Source organism: Anser brachyrhynchus (genome assembly GCF_964034855.1).
Source record: "Anser brachyrhynchus genome assembly, chromosome: 4".
Taxonomy (NCBI): domain Eukaryota; kingdom Metazoa; phylum Chordata; class Aves; order Anseriformes; family Anatidae; genus Anser; species Anser brachyrhynchus.
In genome coordinates, this window is record NC_137698.1 from 6574890 (window position 1) to 6589692 (window position 14803).

The following is a 14803-nucleotide window of genomic DNA, read 5'->3' on the forward strand; positions in this document are numbered from 1 at the left end:
CAATTTCTAAGCACGCATTTTGCTTACAGACAGTAACAGCTGTTTGTTCAAAAGATCTTAGAGGCCAAATTCTGAAAATGTGACCTTAGATGTCTTGCACAAGGCCTTGTTGAGAGCCATGTGAGTTTTCATTTCAACTTCTGTGATAAAACCCCACCAGACTACATTCCTTATTCAAATACATTTACAAGCTCTAATGCAAAAAAACAGTATGCCCTGGTTAAATTGCAATTTTTGTTTTGAACATAGACATGTCTGAATCCATTGAAATGTTGTCAAGTATGAATCTTCTAAAGTGGAGCAAGCACAAAAGAGAAAATCATCTATTTTTGGAAATTAAAGTGAGTAGAAATGATCTGTTCTTCATTCAGATAAAATTCTCACAATTAAATCATAAAATGACCTAATGAGATCTGGAAGAGTGGCTGAAGAGCCAGACCTTTTGATCTGTGTAAGTGAAGGGACGTTTTAGTCATCTGTATGAATGCAAATCTCACCAAAAATGACATAAAGTGGCCTTTTAGGGCATAAGGGGCCTCTTTTTCAGATCATGTCCAATGCCCACAACAGAAAGAATTTCAGAGCAAGTGTCCCAGGCAGATAGGGCATAAAAATGAGTATGGTTTTCAACTGCTTCTTGCAAACAGGCCTGGCTTTCCTTCTCACTTTAGCCATTTCACCAGTGGTGAGGTACTTCACAGATCATGTAAAGACCAGCTTAGAGAAAAAAATAAAAGCTAGATTCCCCTCAAATTTGATTTCTGCCAATAGCTGAATGCATTTAAATTTGCATGTTTTGGGGTCTAGGAAATGACAGGACAGCACAACAGGAAGGCAACACAGAGAGCTAGAATAGAATACAGGGATACTGAAAATACACAAATATAATACACTTACTTGGGGATCTGACACTCCCATAATATAGGGATCTTCTCCTGCCATTTTAAGTCCTGAAACACAAGAAGAATTATCAGAACTCTCATTTTTTTCAAAGTAGAGCAATTGAGAAGGATGAAAACTGTTGGAGCTAAAAGGTCCATCTCTGACCCATCCTGATTTACCTACAACATTAATGATTTCTAAAACACCCCTAAAATTCCCCAGTATTTGCAAGGGTTAGGGACAGGAGATGCTACAGAGAGGGTCTTCCATTGCCTGCTCCCAAGCAACTCAAAACTCCTGACATTAAAGTCCCAAAGTCAACATTTACTGCAACTTCATTTAAATTAGGAATTAATTTGTTTCTGTCTTTACCCTGGCTATTCTGTTGTTGGAGTTCAGGCAGAATCATCATCATAGTTCAGCAAAGACAGCACTCTGCATTTTCATACAATAAGACAGCATCAGAGCATTAATGAATTAATTAATTGTTTCTTGTAAAGTACTGCTAAATACAAGATTAGGATCCCCAAGAAAGAACATTCAATACCTTTTTCTTTAAATAAAAAAAAGAGTCAAACATCGACTAACTTTAACGCCTTTATTTCCTGAGGTCCACAAGTGGTTGGCACCAAAAAAATCTTTAGTGCTGACAGTGATATACGGCTGTACAACGTACGTAACCCCCTCTGACGGGTCTTGCTGGACCAGTGGGAAATTGTAGCCTGCCTTACGCAGGGGACATAATGGCAAGCCAGTAGCAGAACCTGGAATTTTTCTTAGGAATTGTTTAGGTCTATTATAAAAGATAAGTGTTATTTCCCTGTGTGTAAATATTATTGAAAGAATTACAATTTCATTTGTGTTGATCTTACTGAAAAGGGCTCTCCAAGGGCATATCTGAAAATAACCATAGTGACGATTTCAGGAGACTCATGTCTGCGTACATGCAGACACCCTAAATAAGGGTAATAAGTAATAAAAGATACAAATGTGTTGCTAGCTCTCATATTCCACTACAGTGAACATGAACCACGTTTTCCAGCAAAGCAAAGCAACCTGTGAAAACCTACAGCCCTACGGAAGAGAGTAGCAAGCAAGCAGTAAACCAGTACAGAAAAACTGAGTCACCACGTACCTTCTACAGGAATTAGAAAGGCAACTATCAAGAAGACAACTGGAATACTTAGGTACTTCACTTTGACAGAGACAAAGCTCCAAAGACAACATACAGCCACCCATCCCACACAAGCAGAAAATGGAAGAAAATTTTAAATGGTGAAATAGGAGGCACTTAATACACAGATGACTTCTAGCAAAGAGGTCTGTGAAGGTAAAAGTATTTTTGAACCTAGAATATACAAGCGTTTGGTCATGTATAATTCAAGTTTAGACAGAAATATCTACTAGATAATACTCAGTTGCAGTATTTGAGTAAATATTAAATATTTGGTCATAAGATTTCAGCCAAAAATGGGTAGCAGATATAACGAGCAGCCACACTCACCCATGCTGTACCTCATTACCTAATACATCAGGACTTCAGCAATATAAACACCAGTCAACCACCTTGCTTCAGAAGCACATTATGCACAGCATTATTTTCATGAATAATTTGCTATTATTACCAATCTTTATAGAAAAAAATTAACATCCAAGGCATTTGTAATGAAACCTGCAGTATAGAATGAACTTTACTAAGATGTGCTTCATTGACATCTCAGTTCCATAAGAGAAACAAACAAATATATTGCTTATCACCAAGTGACAAGTTATTGAAATCACTGAATCTGTAATTCAGTTTTTGGCAAACACTTCCCGATTAAAGCTGTAGGTGTTATGGTAAATAACCTGAGGACCTCAACAGCCAACATTTCTTAGGAAGTGTCAGGGTATACCCACTGATGCACACTGATTAGCCAACAAGAGTGCAAATGCCGGATCTCTTCTGCACAAGAGAATAAAAACTGGCCCCAAAAGCCTTGTTTTGTGATCTCTTATATTTAATTGCTGTTTCATGGGTCACATAAGCAAAATTGTTTCAAAATACCTAAAATACCTAGATAACAGTAATTACACGTGTTCAGGAAACAAAGCTTCTGAGGAGCCAAGATCAACAGCATCTGCCCACTTCCCAGATTGCTGATTGCATGTTTCTTTGCAAAACTTTCAAACAAAGCATCTCCCAGCTTTAACTTTAAGCCTAACATGATAGATTTCACAACATATGCCACCATCTTTGCCCTATTCTGGTTTCTTGGACTGCCTCGCTCCCGGTCCAGCAGAACCCTGTGGAGGAAGGTTTGCACACCTGCTCTGCTTCCTGGTTACATTTACAACCATGTGCTACGTGACTTCAAAGTGGAAAAATACCGCAGAGGCAGTATTTCTGAAAATTTTTCATTTAAAGACCCCTGATACCAAAATTCAGGCAGAAATGACAGCTTTGTCTGTCAGAACCTGTCCTTCAAAATTCACCTGATCAAAACCGTCTTTTCTGCTTTTTTGGCTAATGCAGTGAACAACAACGTCCCAAGAGCAAAACTGCAGTCACTGGAGATGAGAAGCAGCAGTTAGGTACCTGCACAGTGCCCAGCTGCTGTAGATATGTAGCGAGGAGTTTGTAACGAGATATTAAGCCCAATCTCTCTGGCACCAAAAGCACAGGTGTCTCTTACTTAAGCTCGTTTGTGTTCAGCAGTCAGCTGCAATGCTTCGGGGAAAGGTTAAAGACATTCTCCCTGGCATGACTGCTAAGCCAGTTTAATATAAACATGAGATGATTTAGATGTGCAAATATATGGCTTTGTGTATGTAAACTGACACTCGAGTGCCGTTGCAGGGCCTAGACAAAAATTAACCCAGCAGTTTAAAATGACCCGTCTAAATGACTGAGAGCACTCTCTGTTTCATTACATGCTTTGTCCTCTTTGAAAGCCAAATGACAAAAAAGTTCCAGGAGTACTACTTCCAAATTAGCATTTTTTTTGCTTCAGATTTATTTAGTTATCAAATCTCTAACCTTCCTCTTCTTGGAAAAAAAATAAAATAAAAATCTAGGAAGGGTCAATAACATGACAAAAAAGAAAGAGAATCAGACCCAAGCATTAAAGACAGAGCTCAACACACATAGTATAGCTTTCAATTGCCCTCTTCCCTTACTGTGTGAATTTCTACACACCTGCATGAAGTGATAAGATTAGCATCTGCCATGAGTAGCTGTGTTCACTCTCCTTATACAGAGAGCTACACGGGCTGTACTGTGGCTCAGAGATGGTTTTTATCCAAGCTATATGCACCTCAGAAAAGTCAGGTCAAAACCACATCTCTCTCATTTGAAGATGACCCAGATTAAAATTGTTTTGTGGAAGTTCATCTTGTCATATATGCCTGGTCCCCACATAATCTCCTGTTCCCCGAAGCTACACTGCGAACTTGAATCTACATTACGAAAAATACCCCTCCACCTGCAGACCACAACCAACCACAACATTCTCCACCCTGGAGATCCTCTCAAGTCTTTCAGATAATGGGGCCCAGGAAACTAGATGTTTCAACTCACTGTATTTTTAGTGTGACTATTCAACGATGGGTAAAGGAACCTCAGGTAGCCCCTAGCACAATGGGAAACCCTAATATCCAGCTAAATTTGTTCAAAACCACACAGCTGGGCTTGCGGAGAGAATTTAAGTATGTGTAGGCATATGCGTGGACTTTTCCTTTCTCCCTACAGTGGCTCTTTTTCTTGTGAAAAAGGTTAGAAAAAGAGAAATTAATAATAATAAAACAACAAAAACCAGGAAGATATATGTACACACACATATATGGAAGCTGATGGGATTGCACCGATCTAACCAACCGACCAGGAGAACATAGCGGCAGCTACTTGGCCTCACTGCTCCTCATTAATAACTGCATAACACCAGGCACAAGTAGCCACAGTTGGCAGAACACGAGTTCATTTACTGTTTTCTGAATATTTGTTTTAAAGCCTCATATTGATCAGGCATTTAAATTGGAAATACCATAATTCATGTGGGAACGCTCTCATCCAGGAATGTGATTCCTCATTTCTATTTATCTCCATCATTTGATTTCAGGGCCCTTCTCTGCTGTTCTCCAACGTCCACTGTGTTTAACTACCTTTTTTCCCCAAATAAATAAATAAAGAAAGATAGGCTTCTCAACCAACTTTTGTTAGCACCCTGATTATTTGGAGGCCAGGTCTTTCCCTCTGTTGTTTCTCTTCAACTTTCCAGCCTGAATTTTCCAATAAGGTAAACCATTTTCCTCTTTGATGCCAATACCCAACCTACAAACACAGAACGGGACATTTCCCCTACTACCTTTGCACAGACAAGCATAACCCAATGCAAAATTCTTGGTCAATGAGGAATAAAACTCCAGTGTCTGATCCAGATACTAACAGTCCAGTTATTTCAGAAAACATTTCCACTCATCTCACCCAGCAGCTGCACGCCTGTTAAAAAACTGAGACTTCAGATCTCATTCTTTCTTCTTTCTTTGATCTCCTAACACTAGCTGGGATAAAACTTGAACAGTCTATACACTAACAGTTTGGGATGACTTATTCCTCCCAACAGGAAATAAAATCATTTGAATATTACCCTAAATACCTGCAACACCCCCTGGCTCCCAGCCCCGAAGGAAACTTGAGGTTTAGTCTCCCAAATCTGAACAGTTGTATTTTGAAGTGTGCTAGTGAACTTACACTTGAAGCTAACACTTCGTATGGGACCAGAAAAAAAAAGAGAGATGCTTCCTTTCCCAGACCTTCAAAGAGACATGGTAAGCAGGTCTCTACTTTTCACCTATCTTCTTTGAGTCTGAATTTATTTTTTCTTTAATCAGTTTGCAGAAACAAAGGATGAAGTTTCACCAATATGTCTATCCTACAAAGACTTGCCTTATCATAAGAGGGTGATGGCTGGTGAAAACTCTTAACAACCACTCAGCTCTTAAATTCTCTGTACTTAGAGCCAACCAAACAAAATAAAAGCATAAAAACTGATGTGACGTAATACCCATTATAACCTCAGAAAATGAACGCAAAAGACTAGCATTAAGGTATTTGCCTGATGTGTTTTAAAATACAAAGCATCAACTCATTCTTTCTAAAACTTGCCCTTTATTTTTTTAATTAGTTCATCATCAAGACTGAGTTCAGGACAGATTAATATTTCATGGAAGAGGGTTTGGTTATAGCACTGATCAGATTAACAGGGCAGGAGTTAATAAGACAGTCTGTAAAAGGCAGACTGAGGATGTGTGTGTTAGTGGATCATGATCTTTAATACTCAGAGATTGTTACAGTCCTGAACTGGAATTGGCCTGACAGTGTAAAGAAACTTCTATGTTGAAGAACACCTATCTTCTAGGAGAAATTTTTACGTACAAGATCTACCTCTTCTCACCTTTTAAGGCTGGGATTCAGAAGGCAAAAGCAGCCTCAGAACAAGAGAAACTCAACTATTACACTTAACTGACTTGATATATTGAAAGCACAGTTCTTTCTGCACGTTTTCTAGCAGTGTGTTTTTTCTCTTTAATTTGGCTTTCATTGTAATTTACCTGTTAAAAATAAACTTCAACTGGACACAATGAAAATTCACTGTGGTTATGCTCTTAGCCTGTTTATTTTGTTTATGCAAAACAGAGAAAAATAAGGATGAAGGAGAGGCAAAGACCTTTGTGTTTTATGTGTATTATGCCATGAGTATATTTGTGCTACATCAGGGCGATGAAACACAGCAGACAATGATGGCAGAGAACTGTATTTTTATGAGGCATCAAGTTTTCTGAAATCTTGTAGCAGCTCTGAAATACTGAGGTAGAAACACTAACAACACTAACCACCTTACTACACATTCTCTACAACATGTTTCACCTGGTATTGTTCACCTCTCTATTTCTTTCTTTTAGTAGTAACTACCCATCCTTGAGCCTCACTTTTCTATCAGCTGCAAACCAATCTGCATTCAGACCCGCATTTCCTGAACAGAGACGTAGGGAATGTATTGCACAATACAGACACTGCAAGCTGCTGGGCGAGGGCTGGAACCGGGACAAGAGCTGCAGTGAGATGATTTTGGCTAGAGCAAGAGCAGGCTGCTCGGACAGACCAGAGATACTGATCTCAAGCCTTCATCGCTGCAGTGCCTTAGAGCAGGGGCGCTGCCTCCTCCAAGCTCCTGGACACCTCCTCCTAGCTTATTTCCCTTGTAACCCAGTATTTTCCCCCAAAATACAGCCCCCAGGGGCACAGCTCAAGGGCAAAAGCCTTTGGGGTAGAACATAGTCTTAGAGAAGCACGGGGTGGGGAGGGGGAAAGGAAGTTTGAGACCTGCTGTCTTCTGCCTCTGCCCAAAATTGTGGCCTGTACATATACACAGGTCTTATAACGCTTCTGAGAGCGGGGCCATGACCCTGCAACAGTTATGTGAACAAGCTTTATTTTCCATAGCTTAAGCCATGTATGTTCTTCTAATCACTTTAAACCTCTAAGGCTGAATAAAATATGTTTTTCTTAACAAATATGGGATTTATTTCTGCTAAAAGCGATGTAACAACAGCAGGAATATTGTACAGGCGGGATTCCAAGCAGTTGCTGGCATTTTGAACGCGTATTGTCCAAACCTGCTTAAAGCAGGTCTACACAGCTAGGCTCCGACAGCTGTTAGCTACCAGCATCTCGCACTTCCATCACTGCTGCCGTGAGCGGAGCCTGCTGCAGAAAAAGTTTCCAAGGGGTGAATGTGGGGGTGCTGGGGAGGGAGAGAAAAAGAAGGGGGGAAAAGCCCCTCCCAATAAAGCAAAACCTTAATACAAAAAAGGTTTTATCAATGGTTATTTTATTTACATTCTCAACTACTTGTTTTGTTTGCCTCCATGATAATAAATTATACTGTTCCTGAAGTCCCTGGGCAAAGGTTAAGACTGGACCAAATATTTATCATTTAGATGAATAATGTCTTGAGGCACATGCATGAAAAATTGGGAAAATGCAAGCTGTAGACATGTACACATTTTTCCAAAGGAGGAAAAAAAAAAAGAAAAAAGAAGTGTGCTACAGAAAAGCAATCCCCTGGATTATTCAAAACCAGGGGTGATTAACAGCTACAGTGTTCTGCAACATGCCAAGGAAACAGAACCAAAATACTATGGGAACATCAGGCTTACTTTCACTCACATTATTGGTATAGATGTCAGACAGACAAGAAAGAAAAAGCCTTTTAAAACCTGTGAAAGTAATTGCTGGCTTGCTTGAGTTGACAAGAAGCCCAAACAATTAATTTTATTTATTTTTTAATGGATTTTAAGTCAACAAAATGGACTTAAATTTGAAGTTTGCTTTTAATGTTACAAAATTACTAATATTTCTTTATTTCTTCTCCCACCTATGGCTTCAATAGTGGGGGCAGGCAGGCTGTTCTGAGGAAACTGTTCTCAGTGTAAAAATCATCAATGCTCATCAATTTCCACCAAAGCAGCATATGTAAGCTGTATTTCTTATTTCCCTTCAGCTAATACAGAGAGGTATAAGCCAGGAATACGGATTTCAGTATAAGCTGTCAGTAGTGAGAAAAGGTTTGTGCAGAGGCTTTTTGCTTTGTTGTTACTCACAGACACTACTTTCCTCTGCGGATTTATCTGCAGACTGCTGCAGCAACACTACCTAACGCAAAAGGACACTACAGGACCTGTGGTTTTCTTCCGCTAGTATACCAGCACACATTGCCTCCTCTTGTTATTAATTAGGTCTGCTTATTATTTCCTGTTCCTTATTATTTCCTGGGTGGGACCTGGGAGTTGTGTACATTTTCTCAATTAAAAACTGTTAAATTTTTAAAATATTTTCAAAGATGTATTACTGGGCAACAGTATAAAAACTGCCAAACGCTCAGGAAATGAAAATGAACACAGGAATTAAAGAGATTTCAAATGAGTGTGATGCTTTGAATCAGAAAACTTTGGTGCATAATTAGTGTAGGAAATCTTGAGTGAGAATTATTGACTCAGCTGACCACTATATTTAAAGAAAAAAGGATAGTGTGAGGAAATGTATTTGGCAAATACTAACTGGTCTATGTGAATGGCTCTTTTATTAAGTATATTTATGACTGATTTTTTTTTTTTCCATAAGTATTTTAATCATTTACTTTAATAGCAAACTAACATGACAAGAGGAAACAATGATACCCTAAACACAAACTGTTTTTTTCAGGACACTGTTAGAATAACATTTAAATGTTTTTATTAAAACATATTCAAAGCAATTTAAACCAAAGGAATAAACAGTATTCAAATACAGCAGAGTTTGTTTGTCACATATGTATAATGCTAAGTATATGTAAAACCAGTGAGGTTCAACACAAAACAACTCTACCTACACCGTATTTCAGCCACACGGGGTGGTAAAGTTACTTGAACTAACCTAAAAATCATGTTAAAATGCTGTTACTGTTTGCTACAGATTAAAAAGAACCACTGAATGTTCTGTAGAAATAACTCTAGTGCATACAAAACTGTTCACCTAAGTCGAATTCTAACTTAAAGAGCACATACGCACCCACTTCATAAGCCTTAAGTGCAATGAATCATCAGTATTGAAGGGCAAACCTTTTCCTTTCTGGGGAGAGGAGAGCAGTGTTTCTCAGAAGCTAGGTAACCAGTAAAGCCAGGATTTCAGAGGTCTGGTTCACAGAAGGTTTGCAGCATCACCAGATATTTTCATATGGGTTCTGGCGTCTTACTGAAGACACAGTCCCACATTTAAAGACCAACAGCTGCAAAAGAGAGCTCAGAAAATAGCATGGGCTGTTACCACTGCAGTTACCAAAACAAGTTAAGGGATTCTCAGCATCCCTTTGGTTACGAACAGCCCCTGAAAACACACCACGGCAGAAATGGTCCATGAACTAAGCGACACAGCAGGCAGAACCACCGAGGTAAAACCGAGGGCAGCACCACTGCAGTTATGCCCGAGAGCCCTGCCTTGGAAAGGTCCCAATTCTGCTTTCCTTTTGGCTTGAATCTCCAGCTGCAAAGTGGTCACTAAGGCTTATCAGGTTTGTGTGTTACAAAGAAATAAAACTCCTCCAGTCTTCATTTTTTACAGTAGGCTATAATGTAACAACAACAACAAGACTAAACTAATGAGCCTTGAAAAAGTCTGCTCACTTTGTTTTTGTCATTTGTGCTAAAATTTGTCCATAAGTGTGCAAGCACAAATAAATACAATCTTCAAAGCAAAGAAACCAAAAACACGAACACGCACACACCCCAGACCTATTTCATCTGCAATACCGGTACAGATTGCTTTAAGGACTGAACGAAATACACAAGTATTTTAGCTTAGCTAATTCTGTGTTTTAAACGAAGGAAAAAAAAAAAAAGTCTGGCACTACTTTTCAAAAGAACATAAAAGTTGAAAGGGGAAAAAATGCTAGTAGTAGCAACAGTAACTTCCTCCCCACACATGGTCTGTCAGCTCCACCTAAATCCTACACAAAGGATTTTACCTTGAGACCAGAATCATTTGAAACATCTTTCAAGGCCTTACTTCTAAAACTGTCAACAGTGTTTCAGCAGAATATCTGCTTAGATGAATTCACTGCCGACGATCCACTGGATTATTTCTACACTCAAAATTAGATGCTAACTTAGTGCCTGGCTGACCTAAAGGCACAATTAATGACAGCTGTAATTATGATGTTATCAGTGCAGAACTTTATAAAAGAGTCACAGTTTGTTTACTGGACATCAAATCACAACTTCCGCTTGTAAAAATCCTGTGCCAGCCAGAAGTGACCAAGACCTGAAATTCTTTTTCACCGTTTAACCTGAAATTTTCTCTCCTCTTTGCTTTATAATAGCTGTGTTACCTTGTGCCTGAGAGCCAATAAAAAAGCTACCACTATGTTGAAAAAAATATCTAAACCAACTTTAGGCTTTCCTTTAGTTGCTTAAGAAAATGAATTTCCTAAACTGAGACTTATTTGTCTGACAAAAGAGTTGGCAAACATTTACAGCACCAAAAGGTAGGAAGATTTTAGGGAGTATTGAAGAGATCCATGAAAACACAAAACAATTAACCAGAATCTCTGAAAACTGCAGAAAGTTCTGAACAACAGCTGCACCAGAAAGCCTACTGTAAGTTAGTAAATATATACATACATTGTTTTTCCACTCTATCTTCACAGCTTCAATGCAACATTTACCATGCATGCATGTAACTATTAAGGGAGACTTGAGCTTTCTAGTCAGCAGAGAGAATCCCTGACAGTGAAGACTCATGGGCCTGCAGACGTGGTTCCTCCCCTTCCAGTGTCACCGGTGATGATAAGAAGGTAACATGAATCCCTAGCTGCACTCATTTTTGGACCCTGCATGTATTCCTGAGACAGCGGCATGGGAGGGTTTTGGGAAAAGGCAGTGATGAGGAAGAGGAACTTTATTTTTTCATGAAAAACCCCCAAAATATCTATTAATCAGCAAAGTTGGATCAGTGGCATTTATTTGTAGGTGCCCACTACTCGAATCACCTAATGCCACCTCAAAAAGGAAGTACATTTACAATTATCATTAAAATGTATTTTAAAAGTGAAATACATAGTAGCATTGAGAACAATTGCTATTTTTCAGTAAGTGAGGCAGAAAATTTTAGAACGTGCATAAAAATGAAGTACTGCTCTCTGCTTTCCCCCCCTCTCGCCCTCTCCCAAGATTAACTTTTTCCCTTTTTTCCCGGCACACTTTTACAGCAAACTTTCTGATTCCAGAATACAAACTGCAAAAACATCACGAAGACGCTGACTGAACTGAGCATCTACAGCTATGAAGTTTATCTGCTACAACATCATTTTTTTTTTAAAAGACACCCAACGTGACATGAAATGAAACAAAGCCATTCAGTTTTACAACCTTAACTCTATTCAAAGCGCTCTCATTACTCACACGAGGAAACAATTTCATTTTAATGACTGCACTGTTGATTGACGTTTCTTTCTCGAAAAAAAGGGACAGAGGGTGGAAGAAAGAAGAAGGATTTTCTCCTTTCTGCTTCAAAGAATTTAACCTGAAATACTAGCAGGTCTGGCATGTATCTCAGCACTGAGATTCCTTGAAATCTCTACAGCAACCTCTTGAAAACACTCCGCGGCAGATCCTGACAGCAGCATTTCAGCAGGTGTGTCGGTCCAATTAGCGAGCCACAAAAGTTTACAGAACAGAGGGCCTGCCTCTGGATCGCTACAGGCTTCTTTTTCCTCTTTCATTTTCTCAATTAAACTGTAGTCATTTCTGTAGATTACAAAACACTGCAGACAGGATGACGTCTTTGGATGACGTCTGGGCTAATGCTTTCCTCGAATGGGCAGCTACACTCTCTTTTGAAATAATGGGATACTTTGACTAAAATATTATTGCAAAAGCTTCCCAGTGCGCGGCCTATGGACTCAACATGAATAAAAATGAAGAGCTGTTAAGACTAAGTATTTTCAACCCTGCTCTTTGAGCTTGACAGCGGTGGCATAGCACCTTAAATGCTGCACAGCATAGGGCGGTGAGGGAGAGTTAATCCACTTAATATTAAGTTTCTCTCTGAAAAGAGGACTTCTGAAGCACGAAACTAAACGTGCCAAAGATGACAGGCTCCTTAAAGTTTTAAAATCGATATTTCTTTCAAAACACGGTCCTTTAGCAGAGACTTGGGGCATTTTTAGACAGGAAGGTGAAACGCGGTGCCAAGTTACGAGGCTCTCCAGCCTACGAAGCCTTACCCAGCGAACGCTTAGGGGCGACTCCTGCTTATTCGCATACAATTACCTAGCAGTGCAGTGATAGCGGCCAAGCAGCCAGCAGCTCATCTCTCGGGGAACAAAGCTCCGTTTCAGGCGAGCACGAAGGAAGCCGAGAGCACTTCGCTACAAGCACGCCGCACCGGCCGCTCCGCCGCCCTACAACCCCCGCAGCCCGTACCTCCCGAGGCGGACAAAGCTCCTCGGAGGTCTCCCACCCCACACCAACCACTTACCGGGCTGCCGCCTTCCCGATCCGGCGCAGGCACGGCGAGGGCCGGCGCCCTGGGCAGGAACTCCGCCGCAGGAAGCGGGAGGTGCCTCCGGCCCCCGCCTTCCCCTTTCGCCCCGGGGCGGCGGCGACCCCGCTCCGTGAAGGGAAAAGGGTCCCTCAGCGCCGCGCCATGGATCCTCCGCCCCCCCCGGTTCCCCGGACTTTCCCCCCCGCCCCAGCGGCGAGGGCAGCCGAGCGGCACCGGCCCGAGCGGCCGCAGCCTCCCCGCCCCTGCCCGCCGGGCTTCCTGGCTGGAAATTCCCGCTGACGCTCACGGGGAGGGAGGAGCGGGGCGGCCGTTGGGCGGGAGCGGCCGTTGGGGGCGGCCGTTGCTGAGGGGCGGCCGGTGGGGGTGCTGCTTGCCCGCCACCTGCCCGCAGGAGGGAGCTGGGAGCGTAGCCTGCGGTTTTTTTTTTGTTGTTGTTTTTTTTTAGGGAATAATGTAGTTTTCTGGCGGAGCAGGCGTCCTCGTCGGTTAAAGTCCGTGAAATAGCACCCACCGTCACTAACGTGCTAGTTTTAGTAGCGCGTAGCCGGGTCTCCCAGACGCATCTCGCCATGGTTGAAGAAAGGCAGCCGGCGCCGCGTTTAACTGCTCACAGACATTATGCGAAATAATCCAAACATCCTTTCACTGAGTCTTAAGCCTCCCATTTGCTAAGGGTGAAGAGCATCTCAGATCAACGGCCAGCGTGGCTCACCTGAGGTAAGTTAGTCCAAAAATTCATCAGCACACCAGAGAAGCACCTGTGAGGGGCTCCTGTTATGCCAGGGCCACATAAGATGAGACCTCACCAGTTATTTACCTCAGAATTCAATTAGACTAACAAAGAAAAAATCATAAATGATGAGAAAAGTTAAAAAACAACAAAAAATACATACATACAAGAAAAGCAACACTATAAATGAGATGATGCAACTATTTCTTGTATTGAAATGAGGGACTTCCATCCAGAACAAAAATGGAGTCAAAAGAAACAAGGTGAAATCATAAGAAACCTGTTGACTGAGTTGAGACAAAAAAGTGTTTTTTTTTTTTATTATTATTTAAACCAGGGAGTTATTACATGCTTATCTTTAACACCATATATATAATTCAGTCATGTCACAAATGGAGACCGTGCTGCTGACCACCTCCTCTCTGTCCACATGTTAGCTGATTTCACCAGTGGCAAAGGAGTAAATTCAGATGTCAATGCTGTGCACTATATCTCTGGGTAGGAATGGAGACATGCTTGTTTGAAATTGGTACTAAGGCTACAGAAAGAAGCTTAGAAACACATAGGATTTTCTCTGCCTCTGAATAAAAGAACTGAAGTCTCATACAGGTTATACACACATACATATGCAGAGACCCATTTCCTGCATTTGTTGCTCTGTGATGTAGGTCTAAAGATGCATTTGCCCATTCCGTTCCAAGTCCAGGTTTTCATGACTTAGCACTTCTGAATGAAATGTTTTTCCTTTTTAAATGCAATACTTCCTGTACTCTTAAGACCTAACATTAATCAGCTCTATGGAAACAAGTACATTGAAGTAAGCAAAGCAAGTGAGAAGAGAACTGGGCACCAAAGCTTTATAAGAAGGAAGTCTAGATAGATTTAAAACACAAGAATCATTTCAAAATAACATTAGTTTAGAAGAAAAGATGCCATGTCACAGCTAGTTACAGGCATGCTCACAGAGCAAGACCTGTACAAACAAGTACCAGGAAGTCAGACAAGGTGGAAAAGCTCCAAAACTTAAACAGACTTACTTGGTAGATTTATTTTAAAAGGTCACATTATCAAGTACACAGGCTCAGGTTTCCCTGTGAGATCTGAATCAGCTT

General features: G+C 40.8%; 1 protein-coding gene and 1 long non-coding RNA gene across 4 annotated transcripts in view; one reads left to right on the forward strand and one right to left on the reverse strand.

The window, feature by feature from the left end:
• NFKB1 (nuclear factor kappa B subunit 1) overlaps window positions 1–13272 on the reverse strand; it is a 58133-nt gene extending 44861 nt beyond the window's left edge. The window contains exons 1-2 of one of the 2 annotated variants that reach the window (XM_080590631.1): window positions 12935–13272; window positions 898–950 (exon numbers count right to left, since the gene is read on the reverse strand). In XM_080590631.1, the coding sequence (XP_080446757.1) occupies window positions 898–942 (45 nt within the window). In that variant the 5' untranslated portion in view covers window positions 943–950; window positions 12935–13272. The remainder of the gene's footprint in view (window positions 1–897; window positions 951–12934) is intronic. The other variant, XM_080590630.1, reaches the window with a different exon arrangement.
• Window positions 13273–13375: 103 nt separating this feature from the next.
• LOC308194597 overlaps window positions 13376–14803 on the forward strand; it is a 32423-nt gene continuing 30995 nt past the window's right edge. For both annotated transcript variants that reach the window (XR_013950705.1, XR_013950706.1), the window contains exon 1: window positions 13376–13678. This is a non-coding gene — a long non-coding RNA (uncharacterized lncRNA). The remainder of the gene's footprint in view (window positions 13679–14803) is intronic.